General features: G+C 42.9%; 3 protein-coding genes across 8 annotated transcripts in view; 2 read left to right on the top strand and 1 right to left on the bottom strand.

Annotated features, from left to right (window-relative positions):
- The window catches only part of LOC113011957 (uncharacterized), a 32,204-nt gene extending 25,543 nt beyond the window's left edge, over nt 1-6,661 (top strand). For both annotated transcript variants that reach the window (XM_026151848.2, XM_080293449.1), the window contains exon 5: nt 5,507-6,661. In XM_026151848.2, the coding sequence (XP_026007633.1) occupies nt 5,507-5,632 (126 nt within the window). In that variant the 3' untranslated portion in view covers nt 5,633-6,661. The remainder of the gene's footprint in view (nt 1-5,506) is intronic.
- A 2,007-nt stretch (nt 6,662-8,668) lies between these two features.
- On the bottom strand, nt 8,669-17,498 carry slc4a1ap (solute carrier family 4 member 1 adaptor protein). 2 transcript variants are annotated; one of them, XM_026152051.2, is made up of 14 exons: nt 16,715-17,498; nt 14,780-14,978; nt 14,521-14,649; nt 14,100-14,160; nt 13,856-13,995; nt 13,614-13,774; nt 13,163-13,232; nt 12,900-13,089; nt 12,720-12,810; nt 11,334-11,589; nt 10,896-10,994; nt 10,354-10,433; nt 10,191-10,260; nt 8,669-9,667 (listed from the first exon to the last, which is right to left on the bottom strand). In XM_026152051.2, the coding sequence occupies exons 1-14, from the start codon at nt 17,465-17,467 to the stop codon at nt 9,618-9,620; spliced, it is 2,349 nt and encodes a 782-aa protein (XP_026007836.2). In that variant the 5' UTR covers nt 17,468-17,498; the 3' UTR covers nt 8,669-9,617. The 2 variants fall into 2 exon arrangements, with proteins under 2 accessions (XP_026007836.2, XP_026007837.2); XM_026152052.2 differs by having other exon boundaries at nt 12,720-12,807.
- On the top strand, nt 16,825-21,652 carry supt7l (SPT7 like, STAGA complex subunit gamma). 4 transcript variants are annotated; one of them, XM_026152057.2, is made up of 5 exons: nt 16,825-16,959; nt 19,005-19,475; nt 19,706-20,030; nt 20,247-20,484; nt 21,175-21,652. In XM_026152057.2, exons 2-5 carry the CDS (start codon nt 19,039-19,041, stop codon nt 21,468-21,470), a joined length of 1,296 nt encoding a protein of 431 aa, XP_026007842.1. In that variant the 5' UTR covers nt 16,825-16,959; nt 19,005-19,038; the 3' UTR covers nt 21,471-21,652. The 4 variants fall into 4 exon arrangements, with proteins under 4 accessions (XP_026007842.1, XP_026007839.1, XP_080149558.1 ...); XM_026152054.2 differs by lacking the exon at nt 16,825-16,959 and adding an exon at nt 17,629-17,768; XM_080293432.1 differs by lacking the exon at nt 16,825-16,959 and adding an exon at nt 17,722-17,779.
- The last annotated feature ends 368 nt before the right edge of the window (nt 21,653-22,020 follow it).

The following is a 22,020-nucleotide window of genomic DNA, read 5'->3' as shown; positions in this document are numbered from 1 at the left end:
CATTGTTCATAATGTCCAGCAGTTTCTTTAATGTCCTTTTCTCTGCCACTGTCACCAGAGTGTCCAGCTTCATGCCGACCACAGAGCTAGCCCTCCTGATCAGTTTCTCCAGCCTGGATGAGTCCCTCTTTGCTGTGCTGCTCCCCCAGCACACCACAGCATAGAAAAGTACTCCAGCAACCACTGACTGGTAAAACATCCTCAGGAGCTTCCTGCAGATGTTAAAAGACCTCAGCCTCCTGAGGAAGTACAGTCGGCTTTGGGCTTTTTTATACAGGTGCTCTGTGTTGCATGACCAGTCCAGTTTATTGTCCACCCACAGCCCGAGGTACTTGTACTTGTTGACCACCTCCACCTCCACCTCCTCCCCCTCTATCTGAACTGGATATTGGGACATGAGAATAAATTCTTATAATAAACTAGACATTATGGTTTATTTTTGGACCTATTTTTGATCGTGAACTTGTATCTCATCAGTAGCAGATGGCTATCAGGTAGCAGACGTAAAGCTGTTAATGAATCAACTCCATCTTGCAAATTATCTGGAAAAAAAGAAGCAGTGAAAACACCAAGAAGGAAATACTACTTAGGCTCATGTCATTATCACAGCTGTAATTATAGTTTTGGGCGAGCCGCAGGCGATTTTCAGATTTCCAGATGGGTCTCGGCAGTCTTTAGAAATGCCTGGTATATGAAAATCTAAAATCATGACCGGTCTAATTCCTGATATAGTCAGCTCTTACAGAGGATGCACCAACAGGCTGCAGTATAAGATAAATAAGAATTATTTTGAACTGTGAATCACACAAAGCTACTGTAACAGAGTCTAAAAATAAAGTGAAGAAAACCAGTCAAAGCAGATTATCATTATCAAGTGTGTCTTACACGTAAATTAATTGAAATCAATTTAAACACGACTTTGCATGCAGAGCCTTTCCTTTAATGCTGGCTGATGGGCAGTCCAGATCAGGGTATCCATTACAGTCGCGATAAGGTTGCGAGGTTGCTCAGCCCCTGTGAACAGACCGGCCTGCCTTATTGCCAGCACCTTGATCTCCATCCAACTGCATACTGGGACAGCATCTGGCTGCAGCGTTTGTTCCCATGCCCCACTAGCTACTGAGCTATAGAGACTGTGGAAAATCTGATAGCGCCATTGGATTCCTTTTGCAAACTTTACTGCAGTGATACATTAGCCTAAGAATGAAAAAATGCCCTCCTTTTCACGTTTGTTTGATCTCTTGATTTCACTCAACAGCCTTTAATAGCTGTGCTTTCCGCTTGTCCCATTAGTGCACATTTACCAGCCTGAATACTTCTGTAAATACAACAGGAATTTCCCAAAGAAGTCCAAACGCAACGGCCAACAATTAATCATCAGCGATGCGACTGTGTACATGGTGATTTTTGCTTAGAAGGACGGAGAGCTGGAGGCTGGAACAAGCTTTGTTGTCTTGGCACGGAGGAGGGCGCTCCAGAAGGAGGCACAGTGTGGTGAGAAAAGTGACGTTATTATCACGTCGTGTGGGATAGTGTCAGTGGAACCTTATCACACACTTGTTTATGAGCGCACACATGTGCGTGCACACGTACACACAGCGACTGTAACAGCATCGAGTATACCTCAGTCCTGCATGATGATGAGTGAAAATGTAAAAAACCGAGGTGGCGATGAGAGATGGAGCTGAGGAGGAGGAGGTAGAGTGTGTGCGGTTCCCTTGTGGTGTATTTCCAGGGATGGAGTCATTTTCCATTTATAGCCTGGCCGGCTGCTATCTGTTTAGTTCCACTGATACGTGGAGATATTGCTCATTATCCCGTGTTCTCACTGGTGAAGCTGGTAGTGTTGCTGATGTCCCCGTCAGTGACGTCTGTGGGCACTGTGTTTGTTCCAGTTCAGAGATTTTTGTCTCAAAGTGAGTGCACAGTGGATTGATGAGCCATTTGGAAGCTTGTGTCCACTCTTTGTGCACTTTTTCCCCCTTCCATCTCCTTCTGTCGACCCACGGTTTCCTGGCCAAGATCCAGCACCAAGGCACTGGATCTCGCTGGGTGGGTGCAGGAGGGGGTTGAAACTGGACTCAATTTTTCAAGCATGGGAGTTGTTACAGGGGTTGAGGAGGTTGATGGTGGTGGCGGTGGGGGTTTTGTGTAAGCAGAATGAAAACACAGCTTTGGACCCTGTAGCTGCTGCTGAGGCCTCCCCCTCAGGGCCTGGAGGTGAATAGGAGAGTTTATTGATGAGAGCTTCCCCGGCTGTAGCAGGCAAGAGTGATGGCGTCTGGTTTCAGCCACTGTAAAGAATGGAGGAGGGAAAAAATTGATTGAGCTGAGGGAAGTGGTGCAGATATAGGCAGAATTGAGGGAGCTAAATGTAAGGAAAAAGTGGTGCATGACCCTTTGGTTTCTGGTTGAGGTAAATCCGACTTTTGTATTACAGCAAGACTGAAATGGACTCGAGGTGAGGGCTCAGTGAAAAGCTACAATCCATGCTCACAGCTTTGAGCCATCGACCAGCACCAGTTATGCTCTTGTCCTGATAACATCTCCCCCTGGCATTGCAAATAAATTAACACTCTGAGAAGCTATCACATTCCGCTAGGCGCGATTGTGTTAAATAGGGCGCAGTTGCTTACTGCAGACCTCAGTATCGTTTGTATCATTTATTTAAATATAGCAAATGTTGCAACTCTGAAAGAGAGACTCCTAAAATAAATATGCAACAAACTTTTTCCGTGCTTTGAAGTCACATGATTGGCACAGTAAGCTCTTAAGTAAATCCCGTCAGTGGCTTTTCGATGCCAATAGCGGCTGTTAAATCTTTAGAGTTTAAGATTCTTTTAGATGTTTAACTCAGCGGTCCCCAACCTTTTTTGCGCCATGGACCGGTTTATGCCCGACAATATTTTCACGGACCGGCCTTTAAGGTGTCGCGGAAAAATACAACAAAATAAAACTAGTACCGGCACCGAAAAAAGAAGATTTATTCATAAAGCACGTGAAAAGACCCAGGAAAACAGAGTTAACGATAAAAACGATAACAAAATAACGCTGAAAACTGATAAAAACCCTGAAAACCATACATTTCACACCTGAGCCTCAACTCTTGCGGCCCGGTACCAAACGACTCACGTACCGGTCCGAGGCCCGGGGGTTGGGGACCGCTGGTTTAACTGATCTTTCATGCCATCGTTCCTACTGCAGAGATCTGTACTCGGTCTGACCCTGAATGCCGCAGATGTAAACTCTGTGAGGAGGATTGTTAATGTGGACAGGGAGTTGTCCTGATGTATGACTTTTCTCTGCTGTTGGAGTAGCTCACAGCTACCATATGGAGAACATCTCAGCAGAGTTCACATCCATCAAGTTTACTGTGGCTCAGTCTCAGAGTGAGATTTTCCATGTCTCTCTCTCTCTTTTTTTTCGGCTCTTTATTCAAACATGAGTACACAGAGCGGCTCTAAGTGGTGATGGGAATTGTTGCTGAGTTACTGTTGTAGAGCTGAACCCCTGAAGATGTCGGTTGAAGTCATAGCAACACCTGTAGCTTCACATGCACTGATGTTATTGGGTGATTTTTCTAGCAGCGGCGGGTGCTCTCCCTGCATCTCAGGGGATCCACTTAGTTACTCTAATGCATCGGTCTCCCAATTTACAGCTCTCTGTATAAGCACACGCTCCAGTCTTTCCATGGTATCAGCTCGCTGCAACAAGTCTGTCTCTGAAGAAATGTGCTCCCTCCTTGGATTTGGCTCTGAGGGAGAAAGTGCCGCCTCACTGCCAAATCCAACAAAGTCATTTCCTGTTGTTTCCTGTAGGGAGGAGAATGACGAGGGCTAAATTTAGACAGAGGCCTTCTAGAGCCATGAGAAGCTCAGAGAGGGGTCTCTGCAAGTGGAAAATCATTTATGTCACTGAACCTGCAGTGTGCATAAATAAATAAATAAATAATTAGCGTGAAAATGTTCTAATTAGGTGCAGTAACTTTCCAACAGTGCCAGTTGAGTTTTCACTTTGCTCTGATGTGTCCTGAGGATCCAGCATTTCCACACTTCTCCACAGACTGTCAATTTAACTTGATGTGTGCTGCACTCTGTCGCACGTATCGAGCGCCCAGGTATCAAGTCGTCAAGACTACTTTATGCAAACCAGAAACATCCAGCCTCTAAACCAGGGCTGTCAAACATAAAGCTTGGGGTCCAGAATCAGCCCAGCCCAAGACTCCAATCTGGCCCACAAGATGGCACAGATACAGACTTCCCCCATGACCAGTCATACTACACCAAAGTAAATAAGTAATAGATTACAATACATAACTGCTTACAATTGAAGCCTCGGGCCCACTATGGTCAGTGATTTTTGTCATCAAACAGGGAGAGTGATGAGTGATGAGAGTGTGGATGTCTTTGTGCCTGCCAGTTTTTTGTGAGTCCGTGTAGTCATTATAAGGGGACCAGTGTGCACTGAATTCAAAGAGCTGTTTTGTGTGAAGACATTTTTCACTACCCACATCTTTGCAATTCTTCATTAAAACAACACAAGAGACACAGCAGCTCCTCTTCTTCCTTGTTGTCATTTTGAGTAGGTTCGTAGCGCCTGTGCTTTTTATAATGCTAGTGACTGCACATGTGAAAACAAATCCTTTGTGCAGAATTTACATGGACTTGTAATGACTATAATAGGATCACCCGATGTCTCTCTGAGTGACCTCATCTGCAACTACGTATATACTACTACTAATTTACACTACATAACTGTTGAGCTGTCAGGCTGAATCATTCTTTGTATTTGAACTACTGGTAGAGTCACCCTTTTCTCCTCCATCATTCTAGAAAAGGGAATTCAACCTTCAAGGGAGGGTTATGTTGTGCTTTTTTGCACTTGGGCAACACAAAATGCATCACTGAGGGTGGAAAGCATTACCTCAGTGCCTTAACTCAGTCCAGATAGGATTGGGTTATGGATTATTGTTTGGGTTATTGTTTGAAATCTAGGAGCAGACACAAGAAGTTCATTGCTCGCTGAAAGTGAGGAGATGCATTGTGACCGTTGCCAAAAAGGCCACTGTTGACACTCAAGTCGTGTGATTAACTGATGCAAGTCCTAGTTTTGCTCACAGATTTTGTTTTCAACAAACATGAAATCAAGAAAATTCTGATTTTTATTTATTATTTGAATTTGTTTGTGTTGTGAACTTCTCATTATCTCATCCCATTGTGATACATCCATAATTCACAGGGATCACTACTCCTCCTTCAGCATTGGTCAGTGAGTTTTTGGTGCTTTTTTGCCCTTGCCAGATAGTACAGTGAAGATGAAAAGAGAAGATGCACAGTGGGGGGCCTTTGGTCAGAAACACCAGCTCAGTTTGGGTCTAACTCTATCTGATGGCCTTGTATATTTAAAGTTTAACAAAACTACATGTTAAAAATTCTTAAGGTCAGCAGGTAATCGTTACCAAAGGCTGCAGTCACCCAAACACATGCTCTCTCTATCTGTCTTTCAGAATCTGACGGGCAGTCGTCCCCCGCCCAGGTACACCTACGACCCCTCCATCTTCGCCTTCCGCTCCCTGAGCACAGTCCCCCCCTGCAGCCCTCTGAGTCCGTCCGAGGATCCTCCCTGCTCATAAGGAAACATCCTCACACCAGATAATCCTCCCCACTCCTCTCTTCATTCCCAGACGGCTGCTTTTTTTTGTGGTGTCTGCCCTTCTTAGACCAACGAGCAGCTGGTATGAAAGCGTTTGTTTGAAGGTCGAATTCTTGCACACTCAGGTAATCCCACCCTGTCACTTTGAGCGTCGCTCTCTGCCTGAAATCAACAGCGGGCCCAGCACAACCCATCTGAGGATGCTTCAGGTTTTAGAAATCCTGTGATTGGAGGAAGAACGCTCCGGAAACGGACACGGCCCACCTGAACTTAAGTTTTCAGCACAATATTCAAGGGAAATAATGCATGTAAGACAATCAAATGCTTCCAGGGTTTCTTCCTTTGATGTGATAGCTTCATAAAAACAGCGAGGTGAGTCCTCTGACATCAGTGGTCACATTTGTCTGTTTGAAATTAAGTTAATAAAAAAAAGCTTCTCTGGATGTATTATTGAATATGCAGGTCATGTAAGGCTGAGCTATAACAAACATGTATGGCTGTAGTTGAACATAGTCGACCTTTGACCTTTTGATGATGTACATTTCTTAATGAATTTGTCACTTGTAGTCCAGGTCAAAGTTCAGTACTTGTATCCTCTTTCCTTGCATGAATTTCACTGCTTTGCAGAAAGAGGTATGTGGATGAGAATAGTTTGCTGCACATTCGGCAAGTGTACACGGTGCTGTGTTCTGCATAGCCTACTTGTAGTGTGCCATTTCTTTTCTCCAATATTGTACCTCATTACTGTCTAGGTAGAAGAGGACCACTGGTGTAATTAAGATGTCCCAGTGTTTCTGCAGATCTCTTAATGCCTTGAAATGACATTCCTGTTGTGTTGAATGAAACTTGGGGTCGATCTCGGCCCCGAGAACTGAGCTGATGAACTTATTAAATGCGAAATGTCACCACTGTAACTAGGATTTTGCTGAAGTGAATGTAACATTGTGACATGTTTTCGTCCCTTGTTGCACAAAAATTAGTCAATAAATGCCCTGTGGCCTCTTGTTTAGGAGGTGATTTTTTTTTAATGTGATATTATGAGTATTTAAGGTTGGATCGAAAATTCTAGCTCACCTTCATGGGATTCTCTGGACTGTTTATCCTTGTGTGAAGGATCCTTGCTGGTGATGAGGTCTGGGTCTCTGGCAGCTACAGGGCACTTTTCATTTGAAGGTCCACTGTCTCCATGCCTGAAGTCAGCACATCAGGTGAGAAGTATGACCAGGAGCGTGCTCAGTTAATACTCTGAAGCAGCAGCCCCCTTCATAGTTTAACAATGTCATGTTATCATTTGTATTTGGGGACCATCGAGAGAGTTTATGGTGTCGTAAATCCTTAAGTGGACAACTGATGCTGATTGTGGTGCTTTATAGCCTAAAATTTGTGTTTTATATATTGAGATTAAATTTTAGATTCAAAATGGCCTTGGTTTATGACTAAAATATCTTGTTTTCTTTATTTCCCTTAAAGTCATTTTCTGCAATAATTGATTATGAAACTTTTTGTAACCAATAGCTTCTTTTGGCTGTTTCCTTGTTCCAGAGGCACTGCCACAGCAGATGGATCTGGATTTCTGATTTGTGACGCAAAGTTTTAGCCCCCAAAAAAGAAAAATCCCTGCAGCACTCTGCAAAGGTAGATCTGTAGAGAGTGGCGGCGACTCCCATTAATCACGTTGTACAGAAATTGGCTGCAGTTTAGCCTGAGGCACAACAGGGGGCGCTTGCAAAGCAGTTTTTTTTTTAATGGATAGGCATGCACACAGCTATAAACGGCTTAAAGAAATATTTACATTTACGTCAATTTAACTAAACCCACATACAGCCTTTAATTTTTCTTACAGTGAAGCCAATAAACAATTAGTTAGCTAATGTTGATGCCATTTGTCAGCTGTAGTTTAACAAAACAAAGCCTTCCTTTAGTGGTAGTAAATTCAACCACCACAGCAGCTGCTTCTTATACACAAACGGAAGTTTGTTTTGAAGGTCATCACTACAAGGCTGCTGCTACAATTTCTCAGCTGCTCCAGGTCAAATGCATGAAATTAAAATGTGCCTAATACTTAAATGAAGCCAACAGGCGGACACTCACTGCTCACTGGCTACACTTTCTAGTTCTGTCAATAAAAAGTTCTAAATGGAACCTATGACAAAACAACAAAGCTCACAAGTGAATTGCATACCAGCTCTCCTCTGTGCAACACCTGGAAAATGGGAGGGAAAAAACCCCAGTAAAATATTTTCTGCTGATGGAAGACTCTTGGTTTAGGTGAAATGTAAAGAGGTAGAGACAAATCCCCACCTTACCTAAAATTACACCCAGGACAAATTGCTCAGCCACATTATTATTATTATTATTATTTTTTTTCAGTTTGATTTCTGCAAAAGTTAAAAATTTATTTAAATATTTATCTTCTACCACTTTATGTTCACTGCCTCCTGGCCAGCTGTCAACCCCAAACTTCAGTTTACCTCTAAGGAAGGAAGTGCCAACTGGTTCTGAAGGCTGATCTGACAGGTGCTCTCTGGCAGCAAAAACAAAATCCAGGAAGTTGTTGCTTATATAAAACCACCACCGAACAAAACATAAGGCACTGTATTCAGCAGAAATCCTTGTTGATGATTCTAGGGCTTTTCTCAAATGATGGTTTTAGATTGCTAGAATTTGACAGGACAAAAGAAAATCCAAAAATTTATTAATCTGCTACTTTTTCCTGTTCTTTTGCCTGTGTTCAAGCTTATGTTTCATCATGCTGTCTGTGCCTGAGAAGGGTCTCCCTGTGTTTCAGGAATCCATCGGCTGATTAGTAGGTCACTGCAAAGACCTACAGCCAAGACCAGAAGCCTCTTTGTACTCAATCGCAGCCAGAGAAACGCTCTTTGTGTGTGTGAGAGGGAGCTTGAAAGGGAGAAAAAGAAAGTCTGACGTCAAAACCGGCTTCGGTGAGAAGTGGAGCCCCAGAGAGGGAAAGTTTCAGATAATCCTAAAGCAATAAACAAACAGAGTAGCTCTGAGGTTATGTACAGACAATTTTATTATACATTTATGTAACAAAATACAGTTTATTAACTTGTGTTTGGAGCAAAGACAACAGGAAAGAGGGTGGAAAGTCTGGCAGGAAACCAAGAGAACAGCAATGAGTGGGATTTTGCAAAGCGAGGAATCCTGCTCCGGGCAAACACACACCAACCGCTAACTCGCTCATAAAGGCAATCTTGTTTAAAAAAAAAAAAGAACTTTGAGAAGGTTGGGCTCTGTGTGTGTGTCTGAATGGATACAGACACACACACACACTCCACTTAGCTTGAGTCATTATCAGCTTGCGTTTCATCCAGTAAGCCATCCAAGTGTCCAGATGGTCAGAAAAGCTGCTCCAATGCTCTCCCTCTTTCTCCCTCCCTGCTACACACACTCCTTTGGAGGAGGAAAAAAAAGGTTATGCCAGCAAGCGACTGAAGCCAAACAGGGGAGGGATACAGATTGGATGTCAGGTGGATTTAACTGCAAGAGGAGCAGCCAAAGACTAGAAAGCTGAATTTGGATCAGTTGCTGCTCTTGCTCTGTCTCCTCATATTTTCTGCTCAGATGTTATAGAATTCAATTGAAATTTCCCACCTTTCCTTTTAATTTTTTTTCTTTAAAAAGTAAAAAATTCAAGTGCTACCCAACTCCATTATTATGAGTGGGGAAGAGTGCCAGCACACTGGCTGCCCAGTGTGCTGGCACTCTGCTTGTTTAATGTGAACCCAAATGGTGTGCTGTTTCGAATAATCTCCTAGAGAGAGAAGTAAAAACGTGCAGCATTACTGTCTCAGCCCGTCCTGCTCTGTTACAGGCTTCTGTGTTGTTAAACAGTGGTTGGGCTGGGCTGGAGGGGGTTAATGGTCATGGCTAAGGAGACTGGAGGCTTTGTACTGCAGGTATTATCTCGCGTAGAAACAGAAGAGCTCTGTTACGTTTCCCCCTCAGTAGCCATACTTGTCATTTAGGTGTGTGCGTCCATCTCCAGTCTGACCTACAAGTGAAGAAAAGACACGAGTAAACACAAAAGGTGCATCCTCCTCCTCACGCATAGAAACTAAAAAGCAAATTCTTGTCAAACTGGGCAACAGGAGTATCACATGCGTTTGCATACCTCATCATTAACCTAATCGGAGCAGTGTAGTTAAATCTGACCTAAAATAAAAGCTCAATCTGGAAGTTTATGCAATTCAAGCTTATCTTATCCCTTAATTGTGACTTTGATCTGCATTCCTCAGCAAACAATGAAAATGTTGCAGCTATTTCAGCTGTGCAAATGTACCATGAAAGCCTGTTTGATTCCTTTGGTCAGGAAAATATTTGGGCCTTTCTTCATTCAAGCAGAGGAAATATGCAACCCCGCCGGTGTCAGCGAGTCAAAAGAACTGCTGTAATTCTATCTCTTAAAACAACAGCAGGGTTAACCTAACCGCTACTGTTCCTGCTGCTTAACAAGATTGAGTGTGATGCAGGGAAGTGATCAGCTGATCGTCAGTCACACAGCTCGGGAGGTTTACCTGCAGGAGGCACCCACACAGAATAATCGGGGTCGTCTTGTGGATACTGTGCTGACAGCTGCACAGGAGGCTGTGGAGACACATGACGAGGAAATTCGCTTTATGCATTCATGTGGCAATAAACTGTACAGGTATACATTTACTGCTGTGAGTATGGGCCTACCCTGCCGGGGCCCATCACTCTCTTTTTCTTCTTGGGGCTGGGGTCTGTCGCTGGCTCGCCGGCACCTTTGGATTTGGACTCTGGGGATATGCAGGTAATGTAAATTAGTGGTGGAGCACCAAGTACTTGATGCATGCTCATCATCCAGGTAAGTAAATGCCAAAAGGTTGATTCTGTTCATCTGGACGTAGCGTTCTCAGTTGGAGAATCGTTTCGTCACTCATCCAAGTGACTTCTTCAGTCTCAGCTGACTGCAGGTTTCCCCAATCTTATAAACAGTACATTAGATCAATGACTGAAAGTGGGCTAGTTTCAGTCATTCTGCAAATGTACTGTTCATTGCATTCCTCCACCTCGACTCTTGCAAAGGTCACTCAAAGTCTTAGCAATAAAGTTCAAATTCAGAAAAAGGACATTTATGTGTTATAAAGGTTGTGGTAATCTTTTTTTGTTTTTTACTGAATGCCAGTGGGGAAAGAAGATTTAACACTACATCTAAGAGAGAGTACAGAGAAATATTTTACAGCAATAAAACACGACACCTGGACTCAAAAGGGCCACCGGCTTGTTGCTGCTATGCTCGGGAACCTGCTCCGCTGCTTCAGACTCCCCGCTCCTCCTCTGCTGTTTGTGGCTTTGATCTGACGTGAAGGCATGAAAACAGAAATAAAGTGTGTAATAATGAGGACACGCACGATTCAGCACATCCTGTTAAGACTTTAAATACGAGCCACAGGCACAGATATTACTTGACTTTGTACCTAAAGTGCAAAAAATAGAACATGAAAGAAGGAGATCTAAGCATTTCACTGCGACATATTTAATCTGTTTATATGTACGAGGAGGCGTTACAGTATGACAGCAGCATGCATTGCAGATTTACTGCCATCCAGTGGCTTAAAGAAAAATTTAAATTAAATGCATGAACATAATAAAAAAAAATTTAAAAAAAGGCATTCTGCATGTTTTTGTGCTTTTACCTTTCAGGTGTTCTGAGACTTTGAGTTGATCTCTTTTATTCTCAGAGGGAGATGATTCTTTAGACGTCGATACGCCGGACTCAGCAATACGTTTACCAGGTAGTTCATCATTATCCTCACTTTTGTCTGCCACTGCCTCCCCTTCTTCTTGTGCTTTTTCTTCTTCTTCTTCCTCCTCCTCTTCTTCCCCATCAGGTGGAAGTTCTTTCATGTTGAAGAGCTCAGCAGGCAGGTTAGGCCGCTTAGGAGGCAACTTCTGCAAGAGAAAAGACAATGCAGTTAGTGCTGGGTGCTATGACCTAAAATTAGCGTCACAGTATTTTATTAAGTACAAAAAATTTAAATAAAACAAACCACACAAACAAACAACTGAGCTCTGTTAGTAGGAAGATAAAGGCCACAACTTAAGGGAGGGTGACATACAATACAAGGAAAAGCAATTATCATAATAAAGCAGGAAATGGAAACAAGGAAAGCAGGCAGAGGTGCCGCCTCCTCTCCTTCATCCTCCATCCTACTGCCTGTGGCCTGGATGTCGCTCTCACAATGCCATGCTGAAGGATGTATCAGTTCCTAATGATGCACTAAAGTTTGTCATTTTCAATTTTGTAACAGTGTTTTTATCTTCAGATATAAAAGAGGTGTAACTAACAGCTGTACTGTAAAAGCCAAGGTGAGAGGAGGACTCTTAAAGCCACTGGTCCTTTTTATTCATGTTGTATCAGTTATTTAAGATAGTAAAGGACAAAGTCTGACAGTCTCTTCCTCACCACCTGTGCTTGGCTCTCATTCTCGTGGGGAGAATGTACAATTTGGGAAATAAGGAGAAGGGCAGTGACCAAAAAAAACAATAACAAGAAGCAAATAAGTGAAATCCCTTACAAGAACCCTGCACCATTGCAGTTACCTTTGCCTCCCATGATTTGCTGTTGCTGCATGGGCAGAGTAACGTGAGCCTGGCCCACAGTAAAAGCCCAGTACAGGCACAACAATGAGCTCCTTGCTTAGTGCTCTCTTTTCTTTATCCTTCATTTATTTTTACTACAGCGCAAGGCCTTTCCCAAGTCTGCTACGCCATCTGGCTAGCTATCAAGCTTTTTAGTAATTGTGCAGTTATTATGTTAGACATTTTTATTAACCCAGACTTCATATGTAGTCACCCTAAAAGGCTCAATTTATGCAGGAAACCCTTGACTTATATTAACTTATTTCTATCTGATCAGAACCTTGAGTACGAAGTATGCACAGTTAATGCAGGTCTTACATATAATACATTTAAAAGTCACAGTTGGTAGGGGAGTATTTGAAGAAATCATATCATGCATAAAGTTACAACTTAAAAGCACCAACTTCAGTGGAAATGCAAGCATGTCAAAAAGCACATACCCCAATAGTACCAGTTTTCAGTTTGAATTTGCTCCCTCCCTTCATGGCTCCAAACATCGGCAGGGTCTTTTTCGACTTCTGCTCTGAGCTGCTATCAAATCAAGACAGATCAAAATATCAACTTCAATCTGACACATTCATAGGATAACTTTTAGGTTAAAAACTGCTGCTTTGTCTGACCCGGGCAGCAAGGAGGGCATCTGCGCCGGCCTCGTGAGTTCAACCAGTTTGCGGAGCCTCTGAGCATCTTTCCGCAAGTCGGCCATGTGCACGTGAAGCTTCCTGCGCTCCACCGCGTCCATCGCTACCTCGCTTTTCACTGCGGTCATGAAGGCCTCCAGCGAGTCCTCAGTCGATGACGTCAAAGACTCTGATAGGAGTGAAAAGTTACAGACTGGACCTTTTAAAGTCTGTAGAAGTGTGAACAGGTGATCACAGCTCACCTCCTTTTCCAGCACTGAGCTTTTTCTGAGTCTCTGCCAACTCCTTCTCCACCTCTTCCAGTTTGGCCACCTACAGAAAAATAATCAACAGTTATGGACACGTGCAGAAAATCGCTTCTTTCTTTAGATGTGTTTTAATGGCTAATGATGCTTTAAATGCTCTTGATTTGTCTGTCAGGTATAAAATCTCCTTCTCAGTTTGCAGACAGACAAGTCCTGGACATACTACATGAGTAAACTTCTTTGAAGTTAGACAGGATGAACTGAGGGGCGGCACCATGGCCCAGCATATAAATATGGAGCTGGAAATTTACAGAATAGGTCCCCTTACAGACAGTGGAGCCCTTAAAACTTTCAGAAAACAGCCTGAAAGACAGTACCCAGTTGATGCTCTCCCTGTTGTCTGTTGTTTTTACGCTCCTGTCATTTATAAAACTATGCAGATGTTTACCAGTGAGTCATAGGTCTCGGGCCGCTCCTCGAGCTTTCCCGCTTTCTTCATTCGTTCCTGCCTTTTCCTCTCCACTGTGCCGGTTCTATCCAGGAAGGTGTCATCATCGCTGTCATAGTAGTCATCGTCTTCCCAGTTCTTCTTCTTGCGCTTACGGGACACTGAAAATCAGATGCAGAAACTCTTAATGAATTTTCCAACACAACTTCCAGTCCTCTCAACACGGGACTGAGCACACAAACCTGCTTCCTGGCGCAGCAGCCCTCTGGCTTCCAGCATGCGACACGCCTCAAGACAGCACTGGATGGCAGCTTCTTTCTTCTTTCCTGTGTGGGTCACCTCTGCAACCAGCTGACGACCCATAGCGTCGTCCACCGGCAGCCTGTTTTTAAAATAAAAAATAAAAAATTAACAGTCAGCACATACAGCTCGATAAACACTTCACAGCCTGCCTGGAAAAAAAACAAAAGAATTTATTCCCCTTACTTTATTCTACAAAGCCAGGTGCCGTGGTTCTTGTCCTCATACTCAAACTCCAGCTCCTCCCCTACAGAAGACAAGCAAAGAAGTTCAGTGAAAAAAAAAAAAAAGCAGAATCTGCTGTCTGTGAGTTCTAGTTAACTGCTAGTTAGTATATTCTTTAACCTCTACAACTGAGAGTATTTAACCATTCTTTAATCTCATGAGACAGTAAAGTTTCTTTTGGATTTTCAGCTGTTGGTCATAAAAAACAAAGAATTTGGACCCTTCATTTTGATGTATGGTTTTTAACTATCTTAGGCCAACTTGCCCAAAATAACCCTCGACCTTTTGGAGTAACTGATTTTTTTTCCAGCAAATACGTACAGACCTTAATTTCCTTGATTTTAATTTCAGTCTTTTAATGCCCTGCAATACTTCTTCTCACCTTCTCTGTCATAAAAGCCCTGCAAAGCCTTCTTGGGGTCCTTCAGGTAGGCTGCTTCCTGGTCTTCGTGGAATTCTGTTGAAAAGGGGTTTTCCTCGTTCTCGTCTTCCTCTGGAGCTGCTTCTTCGACTGCAGGGAGGATTTGTGCAGAGGTAATGTGAAAGGTAAGAGAAAGACCCAAAACACTGAAATCATGTATCAAACCAAATGACACGTAACACACTCCAGCTTCATCCAGCAACAGCAGTGACACACTCACCCATTCCCCACGAACAGCCAGAGTCTTCATTTGACACTCTGCCATCGTCCCTGTTTTCATCCTCCTCCTTTTCTTCTTTTTCCTCATCAGAACCATCTCCCATCATCCTCCTCTCCAGCTCTTCCTTCTGTTTGCGAGCTTTTTCCCTCAACTCTGTCACTGTCAGTTCAGACTCGTCTTCCTCATCAAACTCTGGACCCTGCAAAAAGAAAATGAAGCTCAACACTCAAATGTTACTCTTTTTAAAATATATCCCTTCACACCTGAAAATCTTACATGCATAAAACATTTTTCTGGTACATGAAGAAGAAATCAGTTACAGTACTGAATGTTTGTAATTTTGATTGATGGATGATTCTTTTTCTTTGCATAACACACAAGCTTCTCTCTCCCAGCTCTTCTAGAAACACAGCATGGCATTTCAAGCCAGTTAAAAGAAATGTTCTCTCTAGTCTGTCCTGAATCGCCTCCCAAATGGACATGCCCAGAAACACCTCAGCAAGCACACATACAGGAGCAGCTTTACACGTCTTTTGGCTCTTTTTGATGTTGAGCAGCACCAGTCTATTCTCTCATCCCATCTCTTGCCAGTGTAGAAAGACCCCAAGATAACTGAACTTATCATACCCAGCACAATCTGGATTTCACTGCTCGGTAAAGCCAGCAGACATCATTCACAAAAGGAAAGTTGTGATTCTAAGGCCACCAGCCACCCTCCACCTTCTGGCTGTATTTAAAAATTAAGTCCATAAGAGTTATGGAAAGAATCATTGATAAAGTGCAGCCCTGGGACTCTCATGAGTCTAACTTAGTGCAGTCAATGCTAACCAGGTGTACATGCAGTAGTACAGGGACTGAATAACTCATAATAAAGGGTCATGCTCCGAAAACATTGACCAAAGGACTGCCCTGAGGTATGAAGTTGAATGCCTTTTCCAAATTTATGCACCCAAAACATCCCTGATGTAAAAGGCTGGCTAAAAACTGCACTCACAATCTGGGAGTGCTTTATATGATGGATAATATATTTTTAATGATTAATTGGTTAACAGCTTAATATCTTTCTTGTATCATGTCAGATACACGCTGATGTAACCTTCTAAAAGTAAAGAATGATGCGGTAAAAGATGCTTGCGGTAACTGATGTGTGTGGTACCTGTAGAGTAACATATGGTGGTATGACAAGTAGTGTTTTCACACCACTTACTAAGTATTATTATATATTGTGGCAAATAGCAGCCACGTTATTCTGCCTTTTTTAAAGTAACTATCATACTGCTGGTACATATGAAGAATATTGCCTCTATATTAAAGTAGACCTCTTGTCTTTTTTGTATTTTCCGTCATATATATCCTGTTTCAGTTGTGGCTTATCATGTTAAATGTGGCCAAAGACTGAAATGCTAGTGTGTAGATAATTTGTGTAAGCTGAAAGCTCTAAACATGGCATTTCTTACAGTTTTCCCCAACACTTTAATCTGTATGATGCCATAGTTATACTTAGGCACACAGAAGCCGCACCCATCTGCTGCTCAAATGTTCTGCTTAAATGCCATAGCCAATCACAATACAATTTCCTTAATGAGTGAGAAGCTAAAACTGCATACTGCAAACAGAGGATGAACCAGGGAGCAGCACAAAGGCCCAGTATGGGAAAAATTTGGATTATTTTGAAGTGTGAACCACGCAAAGTTACACTAGAAGAGTCCAAGAGTAAAGCATAAAAAGTATCATTCAAAGCTGTTTAATAATGCACAGGCATGATTAACTGAATTCGTGTTTATTCTACAGAGAAACATTTTTGTGTAGCTGCAAGGAATCCATAAGAGAACTTGATCAGCCCAACCAGGCAAGATTAGCACTGTGTCAAACAGCTAAAATCAAGACCTTTTAGAGACCCTCCCTGTCATCGTTTATCACCACAACAGACATTACCTGCAGGATAAAAAGCCTCGTGCTTCCTCCAAACTTCAACACGTGCCCCACGCGGACTCTGATGTAAGTTTTCGGTGGGATCTTGTTCTTGTTCACCACAGTGCCGTGCGTGCTGCTCAAGTCGTAGATGTAGAAGCCCTTCTCTTCTCCCATGCAGCCCGCGTCCTCCCCGGCCTCTCCACGGTATTGAATCACTGCGTGGTACCTGGAGATCGAGGGGTGCTCCAGGGAGAGATCGCACACAGGTAAACGTCCAACCACAAAGTAGCTCTTGTCCACTAATGGCACCTGATCCACTATGGTGCCATTTTTTAGGATTTCAAGAGCGTACGGGGTATCCGAAGCAGTGCCACCCCAGGGAGGCTCTGTGTAAGGGAGAGGGGGTAATTTGCCAACTTGGGGGGCTTTAGTAGTGAGCGCTCGAGGTTTAGCTTCTGGTTTGGTTTTGTCCTTTTCGGACTTTTTGTCCTTTTCTTGGCCTTTTTCAGAGGTTTTGCTTTCGCCATCAGCTTTATTTTCTGTGATGGGTTTGGACGGAGCAGTGACGTTGGTGCGTTTTGCGGTGAAGCTAGGCGCCGCAAAAAGAGCCGGTTTCTTGAAAGGCTCCTCCGCTTCTGGTTGTTTAGTTTTACCCGAGTCTTTCTCTCCGGCTTCCTCTCCATTTTCTGGTGCCAAACGCTCATTAGAGTCCATTACAGAGTTCATTTCGTCGCCTGTGTCCATCACGTCTGCTGCTAGCGGGGAGGCAGCCATGTTTATTTGGTGCAGCTCTCAAACTTGGCCGGGTACTTTAACCTTTAAAAATTTACAACTACATCTGATAAATTATGTAAATCGAAGGAAAGCCGTCGGATATTATAAATTCTTAAACAGTCCCACATTACATGAATATATTTTTTAATTTGTACAATTCAAAACGAACTTTTTGTTGTGGAACAAAACATTCAACATAGCTATTTACCCGAGTTCTTTTCCTCCAAGGACGAAAACCCTTAGTTTCCCGTTAAGCTTTCTTCAACATTCAATCAACAGCAGACGTTTCCTCCATCCCAGGGTAACAGCAATGTGTTTTTTTTAAACCTCATTTACATTAATAAACATGCCCGTGATGCATTAAAATATGTAGCTCGGCGTTGAGTTAAAATAAACGAGTGCATCAGTAACTCAAACCGCAAAGGTCCTGGAACCCAGCTTTATACTCCAGCCAGACAACAGACATTTTGCGTTTTTCTGTCATTCGAAAAACATCAGGTTTTGTTAATCATAGACTTCAGACTTTAAAGGAACCAATGCAGTTTGATCTTCTTTTCGGGATATAAAAGCATAGCGAATAGACATGTATCCTGCCGCTCTTTCATCAGTTATTAAGTTTGGAGAGGCTGCTAGCCACGCTGTCTTGGTTTATCATAAATGTTGCCCTTAAAGTATGTCAAATGTACGAAAAGTGATCATGAGATAACAATGTAGTTGTAACAGATCTTTTAAATGTTGTGTTAGCGTTTTCAGCTTTTCACAAAACCAGTATTTCACAACTTGTTCGCCTGTGATCAACATTTGGCGTAATTTGCTCTAAAATTAACCGGAGTCGTATACATTTAACGACTCGGTTTTATTTAGAGACCTTTTTGTCAAGAGGCATTTAAGTACAACCCGAAAGCTGGACATTATTGAGGGTGATTGGCCTCGCAGAATATTTAAATTAATTGCAATACTGGTGGTGCAGAGTGGATCAGGATAACGTAAATTGAATTGTTCAATTATTTACATTTTACAGTGGGGTTTAAATTACACATATGCTTGTAACATTGCAAGAAATAGCAGGAAGCTTCACAGACTTCTGTTAGGGTGAGAAATAAAACAGTTTTGGTCCCTCTCTAAAGAGGCTTTGAAGTCCCAGCAAACTAAATCACAAGAGTTTTAACAGAAAAAGATGACAATCATTTGTTTTGTACAGTAGGTTTTAATTTATGCGAGCCTAAAATACTTATAGGTTTACTGTTAATTATGTTAAGAGAGGCTCATTGCCTTAACTAAATACCTGACAAAAGGGTAGCTTTGATTCAGCAAAGCTCTGTGTGTTCCTTTGGCAGCTGCACACTTTGTTCAGTGAAATAATCACATTTTAATGCATGGTTTAAAGCCAAACCAGACAGTAATGCAGGAAAACAAAGAATAAAATTGCTTGAATTTAAAACAAAATCAGTTTCATACTGAACAAATTAATATGAACAATAGTTGCCTTGATGTTTTCAAAACTTATTCACATTTTCTATACCCCTTTCTGTTTTAGTCTCAACTGCAGTCTATATTCTCCTTGTGTGGTCATGATGCGTTACTGGGGTGAGATCCCGGGGCCTGCGGGGGCTCCTCCCAGTCGCAGTTCCTTTGACTTGCTCCAGCGTGAGTTTCGATCCGTGGAGATGCAGGACCCTCCCTTGCACCAGCCCTCTGCACAGCGGCCACGGCCCACCACAATGCTTGATATCCCCTCTGAGCCGTGCAGCCTCACCATCCACACAGTGCAGCTGTGCCAGCATGTTCGCCGTCTCCGAGGTCTTCTGGCAGCAGCCCAAGCCCAATCTCAGGGTCAGAGCTCAACATCCTCCGAGGGTGGCAGCAAGCTGGACGAGGCTGATACCAACCTGCCGTTATGCCCTCCCACCCCACCTGTTATGCCAGATGACCTGCTACCTGTGGATAGCAAAGCCCCCCGACAGCCCTTTCAGCTCCGCCACAGCGACCCTGAAAGTGACTTTTACAAGTAAGTTTCAGATTGCAGTCCTCTTTTCTAAATCAGTACCTCTATATCTATAAAAATTTATTTCATGGGAAATCAATGACCACCTCCCATCATGATCAGCTGATGGGAGAAGGAAGTAATAGATTTAGACACTGAAGGACTCTAAATCCCAAATTTCTGTGTATTCCACATTTCTCATATAAATCTTAGTCAACAATGATTCTTTATCTCCTTCCTTCTTCTGTTTTTAGAGGTAAAGGCGAACAGGTCACAGAACTGAGTTGGCCCTCCTGTAGGCAGCTACTGTATCAGTCTGTAGCGACTGTCCTGGCCCATGCTGGCTTCGAATCTGCTCAGGAAAGCGTCCTGGAGACGCTCACGGATCTGGTCCACGAGCATTACCTGCGTCTAACCCGCCTGCTGCGGGTGGCAGTGGACAGGGAGGCTCGACTTGGAGCCAGTCCCTTCCCAGATGTGGTGGAGCAGGTGTTCCATGAGGTGGGAATTGGCAGCGTCCTGACCTTGCAGCGATTCTGGCAAGTGAGGATCAAGGACTATCACAGCTACATGCTGCAGGTAAGGCTGGAAAGAAAATAGAAATTAAAAATAAATACATGAGACAACATCAATTTGTCATCCTCCAAAGTCTTATACTAATCTGTTTCATATCTCTGGCTGTTTAACTGTATGTTTTTTCTACATTGAATTAGAGCTGAATGACTTCATAGAAAACCCTTAACAGTTACATCATCCAGACTCCTACTTTACCACAGAAATATCTTATTCCTACAGCTCAGTAAGGATCTATCAGAGGAATACGAGCGACTGGTAAATCCAGAGAAAGCTCTTGAGGACTCAAAGTCCCCGAAGATCAAGGTGGAGGCCATGAATGACATTCCCTTCCCTGTTAGTGAGGAGCCTGAGGCTGACTTGGCCTCCGGGGACCAGGCTTTGCCAATGGGGGTCCTTGGTGCCAATGCTGAGAGGCTGGCTTCAGGGCTGGATGGAGATCATTCTCCTCATACCTCAGGTAAGATCATCCTAATCAAATGTTTTCTACCACTCGGACTGATTAGTAGTTATTTCCAAGTTCAGTAGTTTAGTGTTTGAAATGCTTTGTGTCCACAACAGGTCATTACTGATCCCAGTGGTTGCATTACCCTCTTTCAATTACAACTGCAGTGTTGTCTGTAAGCTTTAACTCAGTTCTAAGATTTGACAATATTTGTAGGGAGAACCCTAATGAGTCCCTATAAGAAGCACTCTGAGATAGTGGGGAGGAAGAACTCCCTTTTAACATTAGCAACTTTATAGTAGTTTGTAGCAATGTTATTTGTTTGGTAATGGGAATTCTTAAATTAATCTTAATTAATGGGGATTCTTAATTAATCTTAATTGTCACTTCAAGCACAAAGAGAAGTTAATATATATTATAGAACTGCGACAGCATGGAATTAACCACATTCATATACTTTAACGAATGATTGTTGTGTTTAGTCGTAATTTTCATTTACTAAGGTTTTCAAAGCATCGACTGTAATTTTAAAAGTTATACATAACTGGTTTCTCTCATGCTTCTTCAGCTTTCTCTTGAAGACAAGGTTTCTCGCTACAGCAGGTTTATTTAAATAAATGTGACTAAATCCATTTGCCCATTTAGTGGTTAAAAAAAAAATTCCAATTCGCTCCTTAATTCGTCTTTGTTTCATGCATTTCCAAGGTGGAGGTGTGGCAAACAACTCCCCTCTGTGGCCTCAGGTAAAAGTGGAGCCACAGGACGGCGAGGAAGGCCAAGCTTCGGCTCACCATCATCATCACCACCACCACCACGGGGTCCTGGGCGGAGATGTGTTTGAGGACGGTGGGCCCATGTCCACCATGAGTGAGTCAGGAGGAGTAATGGGGCCCTCACCCGGAGGGGTGGGATCTGATGGAAGCTATGCTTCCCATTCGCCCGACTCCATGATGGTTGACGATTTTGACCAGAGACCCAAGAAACGGACAAAGAAGATGTGAGGCTGTTTTGGCAGAGAAATTGACTCTGAGCCAAAGTGCTGAAACACACCAGTGTTAATCTGACAAGAGCGCTGAACTCATGGTGGAAGGCGGTGCTTTTGTAGTTCTTTGTTTTTACTAAATATATTAATGGAGTTAATCACCAAAAGAATAAACATCTTCTGGGGAACCAGCTGCACTAATTCTGGTCATGGAGTGTTTTTCATAAACAAATCTATAAGGAGTTAGTCAACAGTTAGCTTGATGAACAGAGGAAAAGGAAAAACTATGAAGCTCTAATACAAATTGTTTAGTTGAACAACTAAATAATTCAGCTGCAGGGTTTGTTTTCCCGAGCCATTAAGACTCTTGCTCCCTACACACCAATTGTTACCATTTAAAATTCATTATCATTAAAAGATGCTCTAAAAAGAGAAAATCCTTGTTCTCGTGAGCATGTCTCTGCATGCGATTATGATGTGTTCTCAACTTTGCCTGCTTCGGTTCACTTTACGCCTGGCCCGACAGAGTGGAACGATCTGCACACACCTCACACACCTGTCAACCTGAA

This window comes from Astatotilapia calliptera, chromosome 19, assembly GCF_964374335.1.
Source record: "Astatotilapia calliptera chromosome 19, fAstCal68.1, whole genome shotgun sequence".
Classification (NCBI taxonomy): domain Eukaryota; kingdom Metazoa; phylum Chordata; class Actinopteri; order Cichliformes; family Cichlidae; genus Astatotilapia; species Astatotilapia calliptera.
Note: the sequence above shows the minus strand (reverse complement) of the source record. Positions and strands in the feature narration are given on the sequence as shown.